We start from the raw sequence: 24,847 nt of genomic DNA, 5'->3' as shown, positions 1-24,847 counted from the left end.
TCGTCGAGGGTAGCCAGCCGCGTGGGCTTGCCGGCCCTGGACTACAGCTCCCAGAATGCCGCGGGGTGAGAGGCAGGCGCTCTAATAGGGCGAGCCGGGCCCGCGGGGCGGTGCCAGGAAGGGAGGCAGCGGCCCCTCGCCCGCATGCCGGGGTGTCCCGCCCGTCCCTGGGAATTGCGGCTTTCTCTGAGTAGGCGCAGACTTGCGGTGGGATGTGAGGACGGAGCAAAGATGCCCGGGGAAGCGCTGCCCTGCTGTAAAGCAGCGCGCGGTGGGCAAAGCCCTGCGGCACCGGTGAACCGACACGGAGCAAGAGATGGTTCCGAGTCCGTAACTCAAGGCTGGGGCGCTCTCTGGGAGCAGCGGCTGAGGAGAACGTGGGCGACTCGCTGAGCAGTAGAGCTCCCCGGAGCATCCCCAGGCCAGAGGAACTCCCACGCAGTTGTATTCCCCTGTACGCTGCTACACTTGTTGCTGCATTTATTTCGACATTCAGTATTTGGAAAAAATATCGTCAAGACCTGTAATGATTAGCGAACACATCTTAAAAAAAAAAAAAAAAAAGTTAAAATCGATGTGTCCACTGTGCGTAGATTAGCAGCAAAAACTGAAAGACCTGACTGTATTCTAGTACCAGTTGGTGAAGAACATAAATTTAGTAAGAGCTCTTCAGTTTGATAGAGATAGGCATGGCAAGATCTAATAGCTGCGGTTATAAGAATCAAAGTATCCTAATTGTTGTTTTTCACATATGTTAATATCTTGTGTTTCATAGTTCAATGGCCCATAACAGCTTAATGCAAATAATATCATCTGAAAATTGGCACCACAAAGACTGGAACAATCATCAAGTAAATAATTAAGCAGCTCTTGCAGTCCTATGCCTCCATTACATTAAATCTGTCTGTTCTTTTGGCAGGCAGGATATTAGTACTCTTTACTCTGAGTCTGTAATACTGACTACATAAATCAGGTGTGGGTATTTGGTAACACTAGCACATTCCAATCAAAATAATCTGGATAATGTGTATATTCTTTAGTATGCTGAGAGCTTGCATCTTCAAGTAACAGGCTTCAAGGGTATGCTGTACTGTCTTGCATAAAGCAGCTGCTCCCAAAGGGACAATCCAGCGAAGATCTCTGTGCCTTTATCACATAGTCCTCCTTTGCCATAGGGTTATGATCCAGTTTTAAGGTTCTTAGAAATGCCTCTGCCCGAATTAAGGTGCAAACAAGACCATATGCCAGTAACAATAGTAAAGGTTTTATTTGATGGTAAATATGAGAGAGAGAGAGAAAGAAAGGAAGAAAGAAGTAGAAGATAGGCGGGGGGGGGGGACATAAAGAGTGACAGGGACAGAATAAGGAAAATATCACCACTCCGTGGCTCCCAGCGATGTTCGTTGATCCTCTCCAGCTGGTCTCTCGGTGGTGAAGGTCCCCCCAGAAGGCACAGAGTCCCATGGGTGTACATGCTCAGGCTGGGTGGGCACGTCCGGGCGTGTCCCCTTGACTCTGGGTCTGTTGCACCACGTGCGGCCCTGTGGGGCCAAGCCTCTCACGTGAAAGTCCCTTGGATGTGCCCTGTGAGGTTGGGGGTTCCACAGCTGGGCCAGTTTGTGTAACTAGAGGATGGGTGTTTATTGCCTCTCACCAGAGGCTGCACCATGCACCCAAAACCTCTTCCTCCCCCTCGGTTGGGGGGAGTCTGTGTAAACCTGGCTTCTGTGAGCTGTGCTCTTCCCCCCACCCCAAACTCACCCGGGGATAGTTGCAGCTGGTGGCTTTGGCCTTTTGTGGATGCAAACCTTTCCCTCAGCGTGAGATGACTGACCAATGCATTTCCCTCTATCTAATCAACAGTTTGACTTTCAGTTCAAAGTCCCACTCTTCAGGGAGGCTTCTTCAGTTGCAGCTTCTTTATCAAGAGCAAAACTTCATATCAATGTTTGAGGCATGAACTATTTTCAGTCTCTGACACATAGGTAATGTTATTTCAGGCCAACTAATAGCATTGGGGGAAAAAATAGATACCCTAGTCCTTCTTCCACATCTTTGGTGGTGGTGCCGTCTCATCTGCGTTCCTAAGCCCACTCATCTCCCACAGAGGGCACTCTTGGAACGATCTGTTCCAGTTTCAAACCATGCTGAAGCTACATGGATAGTGGTACAAGTGACAGCAGTTAAGTCCTCTTGCTCTCCTTTTCTGACTCCTCCACTGTTCCCAAGGTCAAAGCTGAGAGCCTGCTCCACTTTGTGTACTGCCTGACAGGAAAAGTGCTGAAAACAAGAAAATACTTTCTGTGATCTTTCTGATCCCAGCTGCCCATCTTATCCCTAGTTTGATGTGTAATCCATCCATTCTCAAAACCTACACGCATGTTGTCAGATTTATGTGTTTAGTATTTCTAAAATAAGGAGAATAGCATAACTTACTGTTTATTCTTTCTATTTCTTTGCACTTCTTGTTTCAGTGTTGTAATCAGCAAATAGCCATAGCTCATGCTCTGTACTAGACAAGGAACAGGACAGTCCCAATGCCAATTTAACCAGACCAATTTAACATTTTCACCTCATTACCTCAAATTACCACTTCAGCATTTTATAAGCACTTATGTAAAAATGGATTTAGCTTCTGAATTTATTGAACATTCATGCTGGTTAGTGTACAAGATAAGAGATTAGGTTTATAGCACAGTTTTTACATTTCTGTGAATAGCAATGACAATTCCTCTGTCTAGCTTTTACTCTGACCTGTACATTCCATCCCACCCCCAAAAGAAAGCAGTTATCTACAGGTTCTTCAGCCAAAACCACAGAAAAACTGTTGCAGTTAGTTCCATGCTTCATATACTTACTCTGCAATTATAGGAAATTTTACTTTTAAAGAACTTTGTTTTGTTTTTTTTTCTTGCAAACCTTTTTTCCCCCCCTCCAATCTGTTCACACAGGCTTGGGTGTCAGCCTGGTTTTAAAAACTTCAGTCAGTGAAAGGTTATGCCTCCCTCAGCCAACAGAAGTTCTCTGCAGAGTAATACAAATTGCAAGAGGACAGTTTTTATGCATTTCAAAATACATAAACAAAATGTATGCTTTTGCCATTTTACATACTTCAGTAATTACTGAGTGATTAAGTAACTCACATTATATGCTCTAGAAATAGCAACTGCAACATTATGAAGAGAGTGAAAATGACCCACTGTGCTCAAGAGATGATGCAGCTGCTTAACTGTCAGCATGTAATTCATATACCAATGAGTAGAACATTTTCCTAGAGTTCAAAAGCAGAAAATTATCTATGATTTCCCTTCACCTCAGAGTTAGCCTTCTACACAAATTCATGTCAGGTTTTTTGCAGTGCTTTCCCTGGAAGTGTCACCTTAGGCCTTCTTGGTGTATCTCCCATGATTCTCTATGCTGTACTAAACAGAGATGATCAGTAAATACCTTTTCAGTAGGTTAATTGAGAACTTGCTTGTTCCATAGGGTATACAGGTGAGGAACACTATCAGGGTTAATGTGGTTTAACCTGCATCTTTATTAGAAGTTCTGCAGATTATATGCTTGAAGTGAGTTAATGAATCATGGATTATTCTTAGCCACAACTCACAAGGTGCCTCTGAAGTAATTTTAAAATAACTGCTGCAGAAGAGGTTGAACACAGATGCTCAGCTATGAAAAAGTTATTCAGGAAGGATATTAATGTGAGGTAGCAATCAACTCAAACAGGAACATGGCAGATTATGTTTCCCTGTCTTCAAGAACAGAAAAATTGTTAAGAGAAAGAAAAATACAGTGATGAAACAATGTACTCTGATTTTTCTGTACCTTTAATCAAAATCTTTAGATGATATATGCAAGTTACATAAATAATTATCAGAATAAAAATTTTTTAACTTAAGTATCTCTCACAGTCTATTTGGAAAGCAAGAAGGGAAGCTCAGAGAAACTAAACACACACTTAAGCCTTTCCTTACAAAGTCAAGTAAATTCTGTAAAACAAGGTGAAATTACATGAGGCAGCCTCAGAAAGCAAAAATGGGTTTTCTTATTCTCTCAAATCCTTTCCCTGGCCTTTGTCCACCAGCTAGCTCTGACATTCATCAGGCTCTTGCTGAGTGGGATAATTCATTAACCTGGACAAAAATTAACTTCTCTCCCTCAGGGCTAGTGAGTTAAGTTCATTCATAAAAAGACCTAGCAGGCATTACCACTAAAGCAAAATGGTCCTGAAAGCAAACAGGTAGGGTAAGGAAAGTAGCTCAAGCTACATGAGACAAAAGTAATTTATGGTAATATAAAATGCTACAGGCTTTAGCTTCCTGGAAAAGAACTTTCAGGCATTTTGAGATTGCAGAAAATCTTGGATTACTCTTGGATTACTTTAGTGAAGGCAGCCGATGAGCCAAGATTCAACATTTCAAAAGTAGACCAAGACTATTTTGTTTGTCCAGGATCAAAACCAACTTTGATGGTATTATGTGTGCTTGGTATTAACAGCAGAATAGAAATATAGCTGAAAGAAGAATTACAGTGGAAGTACTGAGCAAATAATACAAAGAACATAGTAAATACCAAACCTGAAATGTAAAATGATTAAGACAAGACAAAGAAGAGCAACAGATGGCCATATGGCTCTTGCACATGAATAAAAGCCTGGCCCAATTCAGTGACAAAGGTGTATTTAAGTTCAAACCAGTTTTACATGAGAAATGCAAACCCCCTCACAAACCCCATGTTTTTATACCTTGTTAGCATTTTAACAACAACCAAGGAAAATAGTCATTAATATAGGAAATTTCCATAGCACATGCAGCCAGATTAGCAAAATTAACAAAAAAGCAGAAGCATAAAGAAATGACAACAGTTTCTTTCCCATTAACATTTTTCGTTTGTTTCTATCAACAACTGGCTGATACATACAAAGTTGCTCTGAGTGGGTACCTGAACAGCCTGAGTTCAAAAGGAGAAACCTCTGTCCTAAGCAAGGTCTTGAAATGATGCAATTTTCTTCATAATTGATGGGGTAAACATCAGCCTTTGAAAAATCATAGACATATGTCCCATCCAATGGCTGGGTACTCTAAGACAGGTGACAACATTCATTTACATCCAAGCAAGCACACAATCAGAAAACAGACTGAGGTAGGGGGGAATGCTCCAGACTGATGAGTATTTGCATTTCTCTTAATGTGAACTGCAAGAACAAAACCCCCAAGAAATACATGAAAAACCTGATCAAAGCAGAACTTGTTTGGAACGGTAGGAAGATAACGGGAACAATTCTGGCTCAAAGGGACTGACATTGAAACCAGTACCCCCTTTGTTTCCCTGTGGGCATCTCTCCTTGCACCTCGGATTTCCATTTACAACAGTGCATATCTTAGGAAGAGCAGGAAAAATCCCCACTCCCTGTGTTGTGGGAGACATAGCAACAGAGAGGGGCACTTACACAGCTAACTAATTCTGTAGTCAAAAGAATTCCCATGCTGCTTTAAAGAAGCATTTTTCTAAACACAGCTTAACCTCAGGAGCCTGTACCAGTGATAACATTAGAGAATAATGATGAGACTGCACAGACTCATCTTATGGCACCAAACATAAAATCTGCCTTGACTAACAGACATTGTTACTACTGACATTTAGTACTCTGAGATGCTCTACCAGCTTAACAGATGAAGGGGAAATATCCCAGCCTCTTCCAACTCCTGAATACATCAAGAAAAGCTCTCACATTCCTGGTTATCTTAACCAAAGTGAAGAGCAACAATGCTCAAGTTCTGAGTCTTTTCAGATATACCTTCAGGGTATGCTTTGAATACTGCCATCAAACGCCTTGAAGGCAGAAGAGCAAGACAGAGCTGCATGGTCTCTTGTAACCTGGAAAAAGAAAGCTGGACCAACTTGTCCCTTCTTACCCATTTGTGGTTTAAATGGCCTGCAACTTGAAAACATCCATGTACCTACTCCTAACATGCTACAAGATATAGAATTAGCATAAATACTGGGGTGAATTGCCAGAACGAAGCAAAGGAGGGATGACATAGCAGAAATCTCAGATGGTAGAAAAGCTTTATAGAAAAAGTAAGGAAAGCTACCTCATTATGAAAGTTTGATTACACAAAATCGTTTACATCCAGCAACAGAACAGAACAGAAATGAAATGGCACTAAGTGCACTTTGCATTGTGTTGCAGTTACAATATCCTAACAGGCACAAGGATACATTTCACAGTAAGACTAGGAGATTCTCCTGACAACAATAATCTTTTCAGTGCTTTCCCCTATTCAACACTAACTGCAACAGTGCTTAGAAACTCCCAAGACATGGCACAAAATAAATGTAATTTGCTGCAGACAGTATTTTCACATAACACATTAAAATTTTACAGGCTTACTGAGCACTGCAAGTTATGCAAAAGGAATTACAATTCTCTTTCATTAACATTAAAGACACCTTTCACCAACTTTAAACTATTCAGTCCTGGCAACCAGGTCCATTCAGTGAAAAGCCTATTATTCTGTGCCTAATCAGACAAAAGTTTCTCCTCAGCATGCAAATAAAAGGGGTAGGCTACCATCCATAATTACATAATATTTCTGACCAAAAGCAGTCATCCTCAATTTTGTCATGTTTGATCACTTTCAGAAGGATATTAAAGCTGTCCAGGGAAGACATTATAGCAACCTTCTTCAGTTAGTTTTCTCAATGGGTTATCATAGCTCTCCCTGTTTTCCAGGTACAGTAAATGAACACCTGCATAAAACTATCCTTTTGCCATCAGAAGCCCAGTACCTCTGTCCATTTCAGAGTATGCTTGAGCTAACACCACAGCTAACGGCACCAGTCCTACTTTTGATCCAAACCATTACCTTGCTACCCCAAAGCAAAGCTTAATATACCTGTGAATACTAAGGGAACTGAACGTGAATAAAGCCAGCCCAGCCAAGAAAAAAACCAAGCATCTCTGCTTACATTGTATTAACCTTTTTCTTTCTATATATTTATTTATATATATTTATACTTATATATATGAGCAGAGAACTTTGTTACTTATCCCCACTCCTAAAACTTGCTCTCAGTCCCAGTTCTATTTTGGTATGTCTACAATTTTAAAGCTCTATTTAAGCAATTAACAAAAGTGAAGTGGTATTGTAGCTTGTAAAACAAGATACTGTACTTTGTTTTAACAGAAAAAAAGACAGCTCTTGTCTCTTTGGAGAGATCTAGAACATGCCTCCAGACAGCAATTCAGAACAGGAATGAAGTATGAATTATGAATAAAGTCTTGGAGAAGCCCCTCAATTATAAGCAGAGATAAAAGAGACCTGCACCAATCATGGTGTCCTAAAGTTACCTGGTATGAATCATTTTCCATTTCTAACAGCAGCTCATTATGGTGCTAGCTACAGTTACATATATGAGCTCTAATGCATAGATTTAAGTTTCTGGCTACAGAATGACAATTTCAAAATCTAAAACCAGGTTAGCAAAATTACTCACTGCAGAGCTGGAATCAGCAGCAAATCTACACTTTGCTGATGTGATGAAATCTTTTTTCTAAGGTACTTCAAAATCTTTATGAAGTCACAATTTCTTATTTGCATATGAAATAATATCTTTTATAACTCACTTTCCCCTGGAAATACCCACAGAAACTGAATAGGATATTCACCCTAGGACATAGTAAACTGATCCACCTGATCTTCTCAAGTTAAACTTAGAAATATCACACAACAATTTTACGTGCATTGTGGTTGCAAGTATCTTCTTTTGTTTTTTAACACACATTTTGGTTTACAAGAGCATCGTTTAAAATGCACAATAAACACATGTCAACCTGATTTAATTTAACACAGAATTTCAACCAGAATCCTATCATAGCCTGGTTAGGGGCCTGAGAGTTTTAGGTATGAAATAATCCCTGTGATTGTGTAAAGACTATTACATTTAGATTCAAAACTTGTTTTAGTTCTAGTACATCTGCTTTAACAAAACCAACTGTAAGCAGTTACAGTTAAGACTTCAGAGATAATAGGGTGTATATTTCAAAACTCAGTGACAAGTTATTTTTAACAGTAATTTTTGTAACATAGCTACAAGACAAAGTTTTACATGAGACTGATTATCACACCTCTCCATCTGGTTATTTTCCAATTTTAAAAACAGTTTTAATCCACACCCAGACGTTAATTTTTTAATTTGCAGTTTCTTTGAACATTTTGCTCAGCTGTTGAACTAGTGCTACAAGCTCAGGGTTTCCCCCAAGAGATTCAATTTGTTTATAGGCTTCAGATTCAAGCTCTTTCAATGTATTCCGAGTGTACTCAAAGGAACCAACATTTTCAAGGTAATGTACACAGTATTTTTTTATATCTATGTTCTCTGTCCTCTGACGTAAAATGTTTTGCACCTGAGTACTTTCAGGTCTTGACCAAATTGCATGAATGGTTGGGAATGAGAACTTGCCCTCAGTTAAGTCTTCACAAAAACTCTTGTTCTCACTATATTCTTTGGAGTGCAAGTTGGCATAGTCATCTCTTATTTGGAAGAAGAGACCAAGTGTGTTAAGCAGAGGCTTTAAGTCTTTTTTATAATTTGAGAACAGCTGCATGAGGCCTACAGCTAATCCAAAGAGACCACCTGTCTTTTGCAGTACCATAGCTTTATACTCAGCCTCCGTAGGACAGGTGTAAGTATCCCTCCAGTAAATATCCAAGCCTTGACCTTTATGGAGTTCCAGAAGTTGACGGGTAAAAACTTTAACAGCATCTGGATGATCAAGGGTTAAAACCTTCTCTAAGCCAAGAAAATAAACATAATTAGCACAGTTGATTACAGATGGAATTCCATAGATACTGTGTGCCACTGGAAAGCCCCGCCGTAGCTTTGAGTTATCTTCGATATCATCCACAAGCAGGCTTGCATTGTGCAACATCTCTGTCACTTCAATGATAACCTATCACAAGAAGAGAACATTGTTAAGTCTCTTACTGTAATTTAACCATCAGTTTTGCAAGACTATATTTTAAATGGATAATGTTTTAAAGAACTATATTCTCTATCACTGAGGTTCCTCTTTAGACAACTTGCTTTTCACTGCTAGTACAGATTTATGATTCTCTTCATCATCCAGTTTGCTGTAAGTCCTAGATCATAGAGTCTTTTGTGTAATGTTTTCAGATTCACAGTTAACTTACTTCCTGAAGTGCTTCCACTTGCATGATCCTCTTGACTGTTGCTACAGTTCTAAAACATGCCATTATCTAGGAGTCATGCAGTAACTGTTACTAGAAACATGACTAGGGGAAAATAAAATAAACACAGTGTTTTGAAATGTTCAGATTTACAAATCTGAAATCTCCCAAAGTCAGTTCTTGAGAGTGTCAGGTATTATCCATTATCACATTTCTCTTGTGAACCTGGTTTTGATAAGTGGAGAGAGAGTTCATCTTTCTTTTCCCACACTTTGTGCAGTTATATTCAGTACTGAGCTCTTAAAGGACAGACTATTCCCTCTGAAACATCATTTGGAAAATTCTTGGCAGAAACACAACAGCTAAAATTTCTTTTGGGAAGCTTTCTACACACTGCTTCTTACTAGGTAGACCAATATCACACACCACCTGAGGTGTGCAATAAACCCTTCACAATGCCAGGCTTGTAGCTGACTACATTTGAATAGAATGAAACTTTAATAACTCAACAAAGAATGAAGAGTCTTAACACCATACATTGCTTTTATTCCACAGCTGCCATGCAAGCAACAGGTATATTCAGCACCTGCTTAAATGGAAAGAAATTTAGGCACGTAAACTGCACGTTGTATAAACTCACTGTAAAACATATCTGATTAAGATATGATTTCAAAGCTAATGAACCAATTACATTTGTTAGCTACAAACATTGCGTTCAGTCAACATTCATCAAAACAACTATTAAAAAATACTAAGACCACCACAAAATGGCAGCAAATATCTAGTATGGTCCTATTTGGTGGGTGCTGTAGGACAAAACAAGGACTTTGCTGTAAGCATTTTCTTGAGCACCAAGCCACCTGGTGTTCACCGAATATTGTTCCAAAGATTAAAACTCAAACCCCAGCAATTTAATCCCTTTTCCAAGATACAAGTGCAAGAACAACCTACTTAAGCACTCATGAAATCAAAGGATAGAGTACTTACTGAAGACAACTTTACACACCTATTTGTTTGAATAATCTTTTGGTCCATTATCTCATTCTCAGTACTATCAGGAAAGTTTCCCTCTGTTGTGTGAATTCACTGGATAAGCGTATTCTAGTGTTTCTCTTGCTAACCTATTTCATATCACTGTCAGTTTCATGACCTCTTGCAACTTCCATATGTTTAAGATTTAAAGGAAACAGTGTTTCATGACTCTGTGTTTCTATCAAATTATCTGGTAAACTTAAGACAGTGTGAAAAATGCTTCAAAGGCGAAAGAGAGGAGTGAAACAGTTCAGATATCAGAAAAAGCTTATTTTAGAAGACATCAGGAAGTAGCCTGAGAAAATTAAAAGACTGGTCTCCATTATGAAAGCTGAAGACCCAGTAGAGAATGCTATGTTTTCTGACAACCTAAATCTATCTAATCAGTACCTGCTGGACTATCACTCCAACACACAGACTTCTTCTACCTCCTTATCTGCAATAGCTTTAAAATTTGCTTGACTCTCGCTAGGCCATTTCAGTGCCTTCTCAGAAGAAAGATCACCTGACAAACACAGTGTCCTCTAATTCACCAAGCTGAAGTGTCTCAGTGCAGCACCAAATGGGAACTAGAAATTCTGTAAGTGTTGAGGGGAAGAGATCACTTGGCTGGGGCAAAAGGTGCAACAGTGCCAGTTAATAGTAAAATAAACTATCAAGGAACAGTAGCCTCAATTGTATAATCTAAATAAACTACACAAATAATCTAAGGTAAGAAAAAAGTCCCAGAATGAGTGCCAGCATTCAGATTTTTAATAAAAAAAATACAAATAGCTGGAAATTAATCGGGCTGCTAGACACAGGGGTTATCTTAAGATTATGAGATGTCAAAAAGATGACCAGAGGTGGTCCTCCAGACTTCAACCATCTCTAGTTATTAAAATTAGTATAAGAATGAACAAAAGCTGTAATAATTGGGTCACGAAGACTAAAAGATGACAGGGTCTTGTTTTTCCTCCAATTACAAACAACTTGAGTAGTAAAGGAGACATTAAAGCATTGGTTTTCCTCATAAAGATAAAACAAGTGGTCCAAGTTTTCAATAGCAGTTACATCATCATCAGTTTAAAGTGACAGAACTGATAACTTCTGCTCAGACAGAGGCACTGCAGCTTTAGCTTACTATAGCACTAAGCAAAAATGGACCACATTGTCATGGGTGCTCAGCAAAAGGGCAGGAGGCAACAGTCAGATTGCAACATAAAAAAATCCTAGGTGAATAGAATGGAAGGGCTTGTTATAATGAAAGGGGTTCAGCATGAGAAGACAGGCCCTGGAAAGCTGCAGAAACCCCATCATCAGATTTTTAAAACTCAACAAAGCTCCCAGAAGCCTAAAGCAGCTACAGAGCAAGCCCTGCTTTAAGCACAGGGTTGTCCTAGATAACTTCCAGAGGCTTCTTCCAATCTGAATTCTGATCTGTGATATTAGACTAAACCCATACATAAAATACACAGATTGCTATATTATATGTTTTATTTGGATATTTGTCTGAGCACAAAGCATAAGGTGTCTAGCTGAAAGACAGAAAAAATTTTGCTAGAAAGTTACACAGACAGGCCGAAAAACAGAAGAGTTCCTAGATTATGAAATGCAGCCTCTTAAACCACTTTGCTACTTGAGAGCTATGAAGTGTCACTCTTAAGCCACCCTAAAAATGACTCCTTCACAAACTCTAAAGATACTTCTGTGAACAATTAATGAAGTCAGCAAAGGACCAGCTGGTTGTCAGAAGCCACAACCAATTGTATTAATTCCTTGCATTGTCTTGGACAGAAAATGTTTTGCACATTCTGTATGCAGTTTAGCAAAACTGCAGTCTAACCTAAAACAGAGGATAATTTTTCATTTGGCAAGCCACAGTGTTTAAATACACAGCCCTGCATCTTGCACACTTCGTCCAAGAGAAAAGGGAACGTGAACTCCTAGGTAATGCTTCTCATCAGAAAGGACTGTAGACTATATGATACACCTGTCTCAGTTTTACGTTTGTAAAGTTGATTTAATTGCCGTCCCTGATATTCTAGTATTAAAATCTTAAAGCTTTTATTTTCAAACACTGTATTTGTGAAGTCTACAAGTTAGTTAACTGTCTAGCTTCTTTTGTAATAACTCAGTGTTAATAACTGAGTTATGTTAAGTGGGTAACAATGATAGCTGCTTATCTACAACTTCAAAGGTTGAACACACTTGGAAAGGAATAACTATTCTAGTAAGACATAGAAGTAATTGCTTTAGTGTTGCATCACAGTAAAAGCTTTGCACTGAAGTTGTTCTCCTGAAAGTTTACTTTACATTCAGAAATTAGTGCATTTAAGATTTCTGATAATTTATGCTATGTAAGAGAATCATCTGTTACGAGTAGTCTTGGAAGAAAGATAACAACCTTTTAAAAAGAATTAGTCAGTACCTGTATTTTATCTTCCGGAACATTCAGCCAGTGATTAAAGGCCTGTGACAGTTTGGTTCTCACTTGCTTACCTACAATAAAAATATTATAGGCATTTATAAAAAAAATGAAGTTCATTATTAGGGACAACAGTTTGTCTTAACAACTATAGCTGATTTGAGAGCTGATTAAAAAAACTGATCAGTGTGATGACACAAAAGTGGAAAATGTATCAGTGCATGGCTTGTTCCATCATCGAATAAACATCAATTAGCAGCAGTTTCAGTTTTAAACACTTCACAGGAATATGCAAAGCACATATTTACAGGTTACTATATTTAGTTTTCACAATTTAATTAGTAAGGGATCCTGAGCATGTTGGTAGCCTGTACAGATCAGCTAGTTTGCAAGGCATGTTAACTTTAAGAATAAAAAGTTTCAATTATGATTCATTATTAGTTGAAAGTATGGGTATTTATTGAATATCTATTTCTCTCAATTTTTAGGTCTTTCTCCTGTAGTATTATTCTTCACTTGCTACTTTGTAAAACACGAAAGTGACACTTCATATACTTACTAAATAACATTTTACAAAAATCTAAACAGAACATTCTGAACAGCATAGAACCTTCCAAGAATTCAGATGTTTATCTTATACCTGAGAAATCTACCTACAAATAGAATTTGGTCTGCTTTGGTAAAAACTACTTTGTTGGAGCCAGGCAGTCACTCTGTTTCAAAGGAAAGAAAGACAACATCAAATGACCCAGTTTAGTGTTAAAACAAGTCGTTCTATTCAATCCAGATACTTTCTACATGACAGAGTGAATTTCAATACACGTTAACCTTATGCCTATACATTACTGATGCCTGCTTTCTTCAGTAATATGCTAGTTTTTATGTACAAATTATCTATTCAGCATCTAGTCATGTTCAACATGAAAGAAAGTCATCCCCTATCCACACTGAGACAATTCTGCTCTGAACTTTGAGAAGCTCAGTTATGTGTATCTTGGAATAACCACAAGACAGGTTTGCAAAAACAGCTCTGCATATACAGCTCACAAACAAGCATTTGGAAAAAGCTTTAAATAAACTTCAAAGCAGTGCAACATAGACACCCATGGAACCCATATTACTTGACTCAAGTAATTACTGAGACATAATTGAGATATTCTGCAATACTAGTTCTCATATTGATAATTCCATCTTGCCCATAGCACCAAAGAAATGTCAACATTTGAATCTCTCCCTAAGGCTTCTCTATGACTGTGCAACCAGCATATACAGAACAAAATAATAAAAATGGGTAAATTCACTTGCAGTGATAGACCCTGGAGGAACTGGACTGAGAATTTTTCCCCTTCTAGTTAAGTCACCACCGGGTAAGCAATAGCTTTGTGGGCTGGGCTCTCTAGCAAGGGTGATAACCTTCCTCCCTGGATCAGAGGTCTGCAATTTTTGTCTCAGTTCTCAATGATTTCCACTGCTTCCTGTCACCACCATCTTTTGGTTTTCACTAGACAAGATTAACAAAATGGTCCTCTTTTTCCCCCCAGCAGCTCTGTCCTCTGCTTCTGCCACATGTGAACAGGCATTCTTACCTGGACATACACTGTCATTGGCTTATTTTCTCCATTTTTGCTGTCTGTGTTGAGTTTTAAACACTAATAGTTTTCTGCAGAAGGGAAGGATTGTTCTGTCTCTCCTTGAGAATCACTGTTACAAACAACTGCCAAACTGTACGGCTTACCAGTTAAGGATTAACAAGTATTTCACTACATTCATAAATAAAACCAGTCAGAGATAATACCACATTAAGGAACTGTACCTTATCTGTAGCTGTTTATTCTCTTCTAAGTTACTTGGATACAGACAGCACCTACTTTCTGCCTTTATAATAGGCAGCTAATTCTGTTTTTCTGAATGTGTTTCCTAGAAAATACACTTAAAGAATGCTGGGTGTTCACGAAGAACCATTATTTCATCACGAGGAACTAGACTACTAGAACGCACTCTAAGTGGATTAGTAACATGCACAAAGGATTAAGCCACTTCAGTTCCTTAGTACAGACAGCATTTGAATTGTTAGACTTGTCTACCCTGACTAGCAAGGCTTCCTAGACACTGACTATTCATGGAAAAACACTACCTGTAGAGTGAAGCATTTATCTTTCCTTTTATAGGTGCAGATTTGCTCGTCTTCTAAAGGAACATTATTGCTACATAAATGCTATTTTATCTGATTCTGAAGTCAATCTTATCTGGTCTATGCGATAGTACAGCAATTTTCCGTATGCACAATTTATGCCTGCAGCATAAATGCTGTGATGGCAAAAGACCAAACCCTTCTAATACCGGTCTCTAAAGCCTAGATGCAGAAAGACTCCATTCCTTGCCACACCCCTCCTCTTCCCAAACTAGACAAGAAAACAATACAGGGACACCAGGACAAAATTAAAACGAGCACTGACAGAATTATCCAGTTTCTTCACTATCATATTTCACCGCTGTGTTAAGTATTCTAAGCAGGCTATTGTAAAATTAAAGAATAGAGGTCTAACATCCAAAATTAGAAGCTCTACCTACAGTATAGAGCTATAATAATAGACATTACTGCACCAAGCTTTTATCAAAGCTCTGTTAAATGCATTCTGTTTTATCTGCCTAAGATCCCAAATTCTTACCCAAATCAAACAGCAACTATGAAAAGCTTTTCTCCTTAGTAGTGCTAGGTGGAAAAGGTGAGAAAAATAGTCAGAAATTCCTTCTAGAGCTAAGAATGTTAAAGCTTTATCCTTAAAACAAATATCAAGTTAGATTAAAGATGTTGTACTGAGGACATTCCCTCCATTCCCTCCCTGCTTCTCACCTAAAGAAATAAAAAAGGAAAAAAATCAGCCAACTTACTCTTTATTTACATGCTTGTTCTTGTGACAGGGCACAGACCCAAAAACTATGGACCCCCATTCTGGACAGGCTCCTGGTTAGTATTGCTTCACTCTTGCTGCATTAAAATAACCACAAATTATGCCCTTAAGGCAGCACCCTGCTTACAGAGAGGGTACATGAAAGGGCTAGAACAGCATGGGAAAGAGCAGAGGGATTATTAACCTAGACCCCATTAGAGCTAACTCAACTCATTAGCCCAGCAGAGAACTCAACTTTTTGCTAGGTTAGCTTTCTGTCAGCTTTATGTACTGAGTCAGCTTATGCAGTGGATCTGCCACAATCAGTACAGGGCGAGCAGCAGATGCTGAGGACTAGGGGAAGGGGCACTGCTCTTTGGAGGAAGAAAGCTCCTGTATTACCTCAGCTGTATTGTACACTTGCACGTTTAGCTGCATCCTCTGATGGATTAAAACTAAATGGATAAAGTCCCCAAGCGGACCTCTCCAAGCAGCTACAAGAACACTACAAACAGCATAAGTGAACTGCAGGAAGACAAGCAGAGAGCAGGCACATACACTTTTAACCTGGCAGCCACTTGTGACTGATTAAGGTCACTGGTATAATTCTCCAGCATAACTCCTCTGTTCAAAATAGGGTTAAGTAGTTCAGGGTTGTGATCCTGATTTTTGCTTTGTTCCTTCTCACAATCCTGAATGCCACTATCACATGGTCACTGCAACTAAAGTTGCTTCCAGTCTTAATGTCCTAACCAACTCTTCCTTTTTTTAAGGTGGCAGTCCAGCATAATGCCTTCCTTCATCAGGTTCTTGATCACCTGTGTTAGCAAGAGGTCATCAATTCACTCCTGAAACCTCCTGGACTGCCTGTGTCCTGCTGTGATGCTTCTTCTACAACACTGTGAGGTAACTGAAGTTTCTCATAAGAATCAGGGCCTGTAAATATGAAGTATCTTGCAGTTGTCTGAAGGTCTCATCTGCTTCTTCCTGCTTAGGGGGGTCTGTAGCAAACACCCACTACAGTGTCACCTCTATTGATCTGCCCTGAAATCTTAGCCCATAAGCTCTCAACAGGCTCATCTGACTGAAGGTAGAACTCCATGCAATTCAGCTGCTCTTTCACATAAAATGCAACTCCTTCACCAGACCGATCAAGTTCAACAACCCAGCAGAAAAAGCTGAACAACAAAGCCAGTCTTGATTGTTTAGCTTGCTGAACAAGCCCAGGAAAGACTGCAGCCAAGACCAGAAGGACAAGAATGAGAAGATGCACAGTCACAAATGGGATCAGAATCTACCCCTTTCAATAGCAAGCTGTTAACCATATCAGTTCTATGACAACTGAAATTCCATGTACTCCTTAGTGCTGCAAAATCAGCTACTGCTGTTAACTCAGACTCTCAAAAATACAAGATTCACCATGCGTGTGAATCAGGCCATTTTTGAGACAAACCACAACAGAACCTATAAAAGTCAATCCTGCACTTTATGAGACTAAATAACAGAATACTAGATTAAGCAGAACATTGATAAATGTTCCACTACAATGAGACTTAACAAGAAAAGTTATTGTTTCAGAATCTGTGCTCTTCTCCCAAGCAATAATTTCTGCTCAAGAAGGAATAAATGTTAATTACCATACCAAACATTAATTACCATACTACCAGTTAAAATAGCATCACACTGAAAATACCTTAAGCCTACTAGCTTCCCAATCCCAGTGCTGTTGGAAGTTGAAGAAATACACAAGCTTACTTTAGGTATCACCCCAAAACCGTTACCATTAAAAGTCTTATTTCAGCAAAGGGAAGCAGAGTAATCAATTTCCTGTACTGAGCAATTAATCCTTAGCAGTTACAAAAATTTGTGTTCTTACGCTATTGACAACATTAGCAGGTACCTTCCCTCCCCTGCTACCAACCCTAATACTGTTACATATCAAAGTTTGCTTACATTAAAAGGGATTGTGTATCTAAATTCATTCAACCATAGGTTACTAAATTGCTTGGAGAGTTTAACTAGTCTTACAAGAATCGGAATTGGACTGCTGTAGGGCCATAGTGTACAGATTTGACACTCAGCCAAGCTTTCTGCAAAGCTCCTCAGAGCTCAAACTGATCCAACAGAGAAACAGCTCCATGTCCCGACCCTTGCGCCTGCTCACTTACAAGACAAGAGATTACCCAGGCAAGTTTTTAACAGGTTAGGTGATTGATACCACCTATAATTTGATCAGCAAGCTGAGAACTGGCACAAGTTAAGCAGCAGGAGAACAGTGTCAGAAGCATAGAGGATGGAATGAAACTGCCTCTTTCAGCAAGAGCCTGTTGGATCAGCTCAGACATCTCATTTGGGCTCCAATCTAGGTAGGAACATATCTGGCCATTTTTTCCACCCTTACCAAGCACTGACTGATTCATACTGACTCCAAGATTCACATATGTAACTGGCTCCTATTGATCTGTACTTGGCATAGGTGACCTTAGGCAAAGCCAGTGTTTCAAACACAGTAAACACGGTTTATTTATGATTGTGAACCCTCACTGCTTCACCTGTTACTCAGTACAAGCTTCCCACAAGTACACCACTTTCACCTGCCTAGTCTAAGAGAAGCTTTCCCTTTTGAATCATACCCTCACTGCTCTCTATGCAGTAGTGGTGGTATCTTATTTTTCACCTTCCCCAAAACATACACAAAATTAACAGTAAGTCAACATGGTAAAGTGGACTTCCAGAGTTATACTTTAGCAGGACAGGATATAAAACACCCATAGTGCCAGTGAGTGTAGGGTTATATAAGCCACCAGTATAGAGTTATTAGGGTTCAACTCACAAAGTAAAGGAATTTAGCCACAGGAATCAAGGTGGGAAGGTTAAATGTATATCCTAGATGTGTCATTTAAAGTGAAAGGTAACTAAAGAGCTATTGGTCAAGCACTTTTGCCTATAGAAGATTTTTTGGGCACTTTTTGCCTGTTGTATATTTTCTACTAGGAAGCTAAGCTTTTCTTCCTGGTACCTACAATAGCTTTAAAAATAATTAGCAGCTAAAGATGCAGAGGTGTTACAACATGCCCTGGTTAATGAGATAATCTAATCAAACAAAGAGTACACTTAAAGATGGTGTTCAAGGAATGTAAATTTCTTCAGGATCAGGGCTTAGAAAGCTCTCTAGTACCACAGACTCATTCTCAAGGTAGTTCTCTAGAAAGATCACCACCCACTTCAACATAGCAAAAGGAATACACATAAGGAAATGGGAAATAAGCCTTCTGGCATTAAAAAAGCTGATAACTGCCAAATTCTTTCCTTTTCTTAGTTTTCAACTCAGTGCTAATTGCCAAGTCAAATGAAATCACTAATGTTGGCAAGAAAATCCTGGATATTTGTAGAGGTTAATAATGAAATTCATTATACAAAGGTATAATGAATTAGGACTCAGAGGACCCACCCTGCTGATATACAGGATTTGTTGCAGATGTGCAAAAGCCACTTAGTACTCTGCCTGTGATTGATAATGCTACTTGTCTAGGCAGAAGGTCTTCTACCCTGGTCAGATATAATTTTGACCAGAAATATTTCCTTAATATTTACCCAAATTTTTTATCTTCCTAAACTCCTTCAGCGTGCCGCATAAGCTGGACAGAAGGCAACCAAGCCATTACACAATAGTCCCAATGACAAAGTTGTTCTGCCACTATTTTTACAAAGTTAGTCACTTTGACATCCTGTATGGTCTTTCTTACACTTTAGGTGTAAAAGCCACAGCAACCCGATTATTTAGTTAAAGAGGCTTCCAAGGGGCATATCCATACAGTAGTTTGCTTCCAAACTGCTTCTTGAATTCTACTGTACTATTCAAGACTGAAAACATCACGGGAACGTATTGCTGGTGACCTGATACTACACAGACTGGCTGAATCTCTGGCAAGTAAAGCAAGCTACGAATCATGGACATCTGAAATTGGCCATAAGAGCACCTATCTCTGTACATGCTGAGGAAGATAAATTCCAGGAGAAACAGGCTAATAAAAACTCAAAAAAAAAACCCCAAACAAAACCAAACAAATATACAACCCAACAAAAAAACCCCAAAGAGCACCTAAGCAAACAAGAAAACCTCAATCAACCCTCCCCCCTGCCCCCCAACAAAACCCACAACCCACTGAGTTCAGTACAGCAAGCAACTAAAGAACAAAACATTGTCAGCCCTGGGTTTAAAATCAGGATCAAGTCTTCAGTACTTGCCCTTATCAGTTTTTAAAAGCCACTAGTCAGCTACTCCAGAGAACAGAGTAACTGCAATATTACTTACACTACAGACACAAGAGCTATTGTACAAGATTGTACCAATTTCACCAAAAAAAGGTGGGTCTAATAAGAGGAAGAAAAGAACAAGTACTGAAAAGTGTTACTTTTTATTACTCTCATATCCACAAATCAAGAATGGAAAAATTTCTTGGCTTATACTTCCCAAGACAAAAGTTGCTATAAAACCAATTTTGATATTTAAAAAACACAGTACAAAGAAACTTGCCTGGTAGTTGAAGCAAATATTGGTATGGCTCTAGGATTCTTTTAGATGTTTCATCCATCCCATCCATTTCTTTATTTCCTAAGATGGAGTACACTGTTAAAGAAAGTGTTGTTAACACTATTTAGATTAAAAAATAGGGAAGTACACAATAGAGGCATACAACTTAAAAGGCAGCTGACTTACAGGTTAGGTGCAAATATTTCAATTTTGCACATGACACCTTCAGCATATAAAAGGTTTCCAGATGTCATTTACCAAGGAAACACATATAATACACACTAAATACAGTTTTCTTTTTATTCATGAAGTTTAAGCCAACTCCTAGACTTTGTTCACTTTTTTGCATGCGTTAGATTGCTTAGGTGATGAAGTATTTAAACTTTACCATTAACAACAATGAAGCTCCACTGCAAGTCTTTAAAGACACTCATACAGAACCCCACATACAAACTCATACAGATACACATACAAAACCTCACATGACTAATCTGATTAGATCTCCCTAAATGCTTTCCCCATACATTAGACATTCCAATGTCTAAGAAATGTCTAAGAGCAGAAAATACACCTCAGACCAAGGCAACCTAAAGAAGTAGAATACTAGCTCCAGTCTTTTGATATAATTCCTCAATCTTTTGTTATAAGTCAAAATATAAATATACCATTTTTCTACCACTGTTCAAGCATACAGACAGCTCTATACACTTTCCCCTACACCATAAATGTAACAGACTCTTAAAATTAATCTTTTAGGATCCAGGGCCTCCAGAGCTTGACAATTTTCTATTGATTAGCTTCACTTCACATACTTTTGGTCATCTCTATCTGCATTTTTTTTCCATACGGTTTTCTGTAATAGATTTTCTGTCCTTTCACCTCTAGCCTTCCTTGCTGCACTGCAGATGCAGCAACTTAAAACAATTCTTCTCATGTGGTTTTAAGACAGGACCTGCAGCAGTAGCATGAAGTCTCATGCTACTTCAGCATCGTTTCTCAGATACTTTGCTAGTATCCTGCAAAAGATTTCCTTTTTTCCTCCTGGAGCAAATGAATAGTTAGGTAAATTAATGTCCCGATTTTGGCTAGACTAGAGCTAATTTTCTTCCTTGTAGCTGGTACAGTGCTGTGTTTTGGACTCGGTGTGAGAACACTGTTGATAACACACTAATGTTTCGGCTTTTGCTAAGTGGTGCTCATCGTAAGTGAAGGACTTTTCAGTTTCCCATTCTCTGCCAGGGAGCAGGTGCACAAGAATCTAGGAGAGTATAGCTCGATCAGCTCCTGTCTGTTCCCCTTCCCACCCTCCACACCCATAAGCATTTGTAGCAGTCTGTACTTGGGGAGCTGATCTGTGTTAATAACTATTTTCCAAGCTTAGGTTTAGATAAATTCCTTGCTTCACGCTGTGTGCTCATCAAATGTATTGGCACTTTAGGGGCAAGAAAGGCTATTTAACCAAATATAGTTGTCAAAAAAATGCTCCTAAGACTGCATCTTTTGGGAAGGCTTTGCATAGTTTCTTGGCAGTGATGCTGCGATAAGCAGTACAGCCTTTCCATCGTATCCATGGTGTGCCAGCACAGCTAGCAGTCAGGCCACACACTAATCAAAATCAGATTTGACACCCTTGACTCCTTATTCTGTTGCCAGCTTGTTGTTGTAACTGAAGTGCTTTCAACCAGCACTGCCACTGAGAGTCAGCTGTCAAACTGTACCCTTACATATAAAGAGTAAGTCTCAAAGGACTTCAGCAAGGAGGCAAAATCAAAGATTTTCAGAGTCCACCCCCAGATGTTCTAAGCAGAAAGAACCTGGTAGAGATAGATATAAGGATATACTATCAACCTAACAACTCCCCTGTGACTATTTGTCAAAAAGCCACACAGATGGTGATAGAATTGAAAGTGCATAGCTATCCAGCTAGGCTGAGAAGAGATGCTAGGATTGGAAGTGCTTTCCTGTAAAAGTTCTTGCTTAGAAGTAAATGTTAAAGTTCTTCTTCTTCCCTCAGGGAATTAAGTGTCTTGCTCATCTGTAGGGCAGTAAGACCATATTCAGAATCCCCAACTAACTTGAAATTCATTAGTATTGTACAGCATCAATCTAAGTATTTGCCTCTTTCTGTACAAAACTAATAGGAGTTAACCTGAAATACTGCTTATCAGCAGAAAATTAGTCAGGTACTTCTGCCACAAGTACAGAGATTCTTACTTTTTTTTCTTTCAATAAAAGTGAGGCAAAAAAGCTCTCATGAATAAAGGTAACTCATCTTAAATCACTATAATTAAAATTTTCTATACTACTATTCTACCATTAAATGAAATTTTAGGTAAATCTCCACCAAGGAAAAAAAAAGTCTCTTTATTCATCAGACAGCTACATATTTAACATACCCAGTGGAACATAAACAGCGAGCAGAACATCCCCCAAACTTATACATAGAAAAGGACGCTTGATAAAGAAACATGTAAATGAAATTCATTACAAAAGCCTCTAAGCAAAAATACCATGATACCAGATGTGTAATATTACTGCTCTTTTCACAAAATTATCACATACGGGGCCTTGGGAAATGGTTGTTATTAAGAATTTCCTGCCGAGGTGACTGACCGATTTGTTACAGAAGTTACACTGTTGCACTGAGAAAGACTTCTCTGATTTAGACACAGTATCTCAACTCACCATCTCCTAATAAAAAGTAAAAGCCAGCAGTTAAACAATATATGAAAGGGAACACAAAGCCTGTTGTTAGTGAAAGTGCAAGAATTGATTACATCTACACTTATGCATAGGATTGAAGCACCTAAGGCCATTTTACCTTTTAAACCAGCACACAAACTTTTTGCATTTCAATTCATATGCGTGACAAAGTTAATTTTCCAGTTATTTCTCAGTATCTTCACATAAGCATAAAGAACAGCCACACACAACAGAAAGCCCACAGAGCTACCTTTTGGACTGCATCAAACCTTATCTCTAATGACCTCTTGGAAGACACACATTACACTAGGATAAGATGGTGATATGGGCTTCCATAATGTGCAACTACTCTAAAGCTATACTTGAAGCTGTGATCTGTGTCTACGACCTTTCTAGAGAGGATGAAAGCAATATTAATTCTAGGTCGAATGTCAAGAAAAAGTTTCCCTTTGGAACTTTGCAAAACAGTTTCTCACCCTATCCTGTTCCATCCCACTCTGCAGAACCTTCTTCCCCTCCTCCCAAATAGGGGAATGTAATAGTCTGAAAGAGTCCAGGCTAAATATACAGACAGTATTTTAAAAAGTATCATCATCTCAGGGGTCCAGTCATAGTGCAATTACAGAGAAAATAAAAGACAACTACCGTAGAAGCAGAGAGCTGTAGTATAAAATGAACCATTCAGAAAGTTCTCAAATCAGCTCCATCATAGAACTTAGTGCACTGAGACACCGGCTTCCTTGTAACCGGGGGCGGGAGAGGGAAGAAGCCCCAAATAGGGGGAGCAGGTAGGAGTGAGAAGGTCAGTTTCAAAAGGAATACACAGAAAACGCAGTGAATATGTATTGTTTCAAACAAAGACCACCAGAGGTCTTAATCCAAACATAACTGGGACACTAGTCCGCACTCCCTTTCTAATTAGGAGAGTCGCGTTTATAACCCCTCCTAGGCTGACACCGAACAACACCTCACATTCAACCTGTGGGCGGGCAGCTTTCCACAGGTGGAAGGACAGTCACAGTCCACACATTTCCCCCAAAGATACAGCTAAGTAAAAAATAGCTTTCCATAGCCGCCACTCCAACAGTAACGCCAGAACGCCACGAGCATACTGCTCCTGGGATCGTGGTTCCATTTTAATGGGATTTCCAGGTAAAATTGAGCACGAACGCTGCAGAAGCCAGAGAACAATACCTGGGCCGCCAAAGTCCCCGCCCGCAGACGGGGAGGGTCTCTGAGCTGCGGGCTGACCCGAAGACAGAAGATGAGTCGGCAAAATCCGCGACGGCAGCTGAGCGCTGCGTTACGCGGTCAAAACTCACATTTCACAGAGAGCACGAAATTGCTGCCGCTCTGTCTGCAGCTGCCGAATTCCCGCCGCAGCCAGACCAAGGGAAATAAGGTTCATTTTTTTCGGAGTTCAACACGACAGGCGCAGCCTCTTCAGCTGCCTCCAGAACTCCAGGACGAGCGGGCCCAGCTCTTCAGCGCCATTTTAGGAGATCGAGAGCCGAGGACGCATCGCTCCCCCCGCCCGCTGTCCACCCCCATTTTCTGATCGGCGCTGTCGGGCTCGGCCGCCAGGGAGGGCCGGGAAGCGCCGCCCGCCGCCAGCCCAGCGCAGCCCCGGCCCCGGAGCACTCCGTCAGTCACTCCGCCCGCCCCGGCGACCGCCGGCACCGCCCAGCACTACCGGCGGCCCCCTTTCACCCGGCCCCTTCCCGGGCAGCCTACAAGCCCCTCCTGGAGCGGGGCGGGGCGGCCCCAGGACCCGCTTCCCCACAGAACCGGCCCCTCCGAGCGCGGCGCCCCCTCTCTTCCCCACCTGGACGCCAGCGCCCCACACCAGCCACAGCCAGCTAACGGGGCAGGCGACCTCACCTCGTCCTCGTCGTCGTCGACCTCGTCGCCGCCGCCTCCTCCTCCGCCAGCAGCCGGAGCCGCGCCCCGAGCAGCCGCCGCTCCGAGACTGGCGGCGGCAGAGCCCAGAGCGGGAGCGCCGCCCCCCTCCTTCCTTCCGCCCCGCCGGGCGCCACCTTCCCCTCCTGAGGGGAAAATGCGCCACCGAGCGCCCCGCCGCGCA

At 40.2% G+C, this 24,847-nt stretch overlaps 2 protein-coding genes across 5 annotated transcripts in view; both read right to left on the bottom strand.

Moving 5' to 3' along the window:
• The window catches only part of TBCE (tubulin folding cofactor E), a 51,813-nt gene extending 27,117 nt beyond the window's left edge, over positions 1–24,696 (bottom strand). Inside the window, exon 1 of the mRNA XM_039568145.1 lies at positions 24,646–24,696. The gene's annotated coding sequence lies outside the window, so the exon portion shown is untranslated. The remainder of the gene's footprint in view (positions 1–24,645) is intronic.
• Positions 2,624–24,728, bottom strand: GGPS1 (geranylgeranyl diphosphate synthase 1). 4 transcript variants are annotated; one of them, XM_039568147.1, is made up of 4 exons: positions 24,646–24,728; positions 20,065–20,157; positions 12,640–12,710; positions 2,624–8,959 (listed from the first exon to the last, which is right to left on the bottom strand). In XM_039568147.1, the coding sequence occupies exons 2-4, from the start codon at positions 20,129–20,131 to the stop codon at positions 8,198–8,200; spliced, it is 900 nt and encodes a 299-aa protein (XP_039424081.1). In that variant the 5' UTR covers positions 20,132–20,157; positions 24,646–24,728; the 3' UTR covers positions 2,624–8,197. The 4 variants fall into 4 exon arrangements, with proteins under 4 accessions (XP_039424081.1, XP_010389828.1, XP_019136813.1 ...); XM_010391526.4 differs by lacking the exon at positions 24,646–24,728 and adding an exon at positions 23,959–24,359; XM_019281268.3 differs by lacking the exon at positions 24,646–24,728 and adding an exon at positions 24,087–24,359.
• Positions 24,729–24,847: the final 119 nt, after the last annotated feature.

The sequence above is a fragment of the Corvus cornix genome, chromosome 3 (genome assembly GCF_000738735.6).
Source record: "Corvus cornix cornix isolate S_Up_H32 chromosome 3, ASM73873v5, whole genome shotgun sequence".
Classification (NCBI taxonomy): domain Eukaryota; kingdom Metazoa; phylum Chordata; class Aves; order Passeriformes; family Corvidae; genus Corvus; species Corvus cornix.
This window is presented reverse-complemented; position numbering and strand designations above follow the sequence as displayed.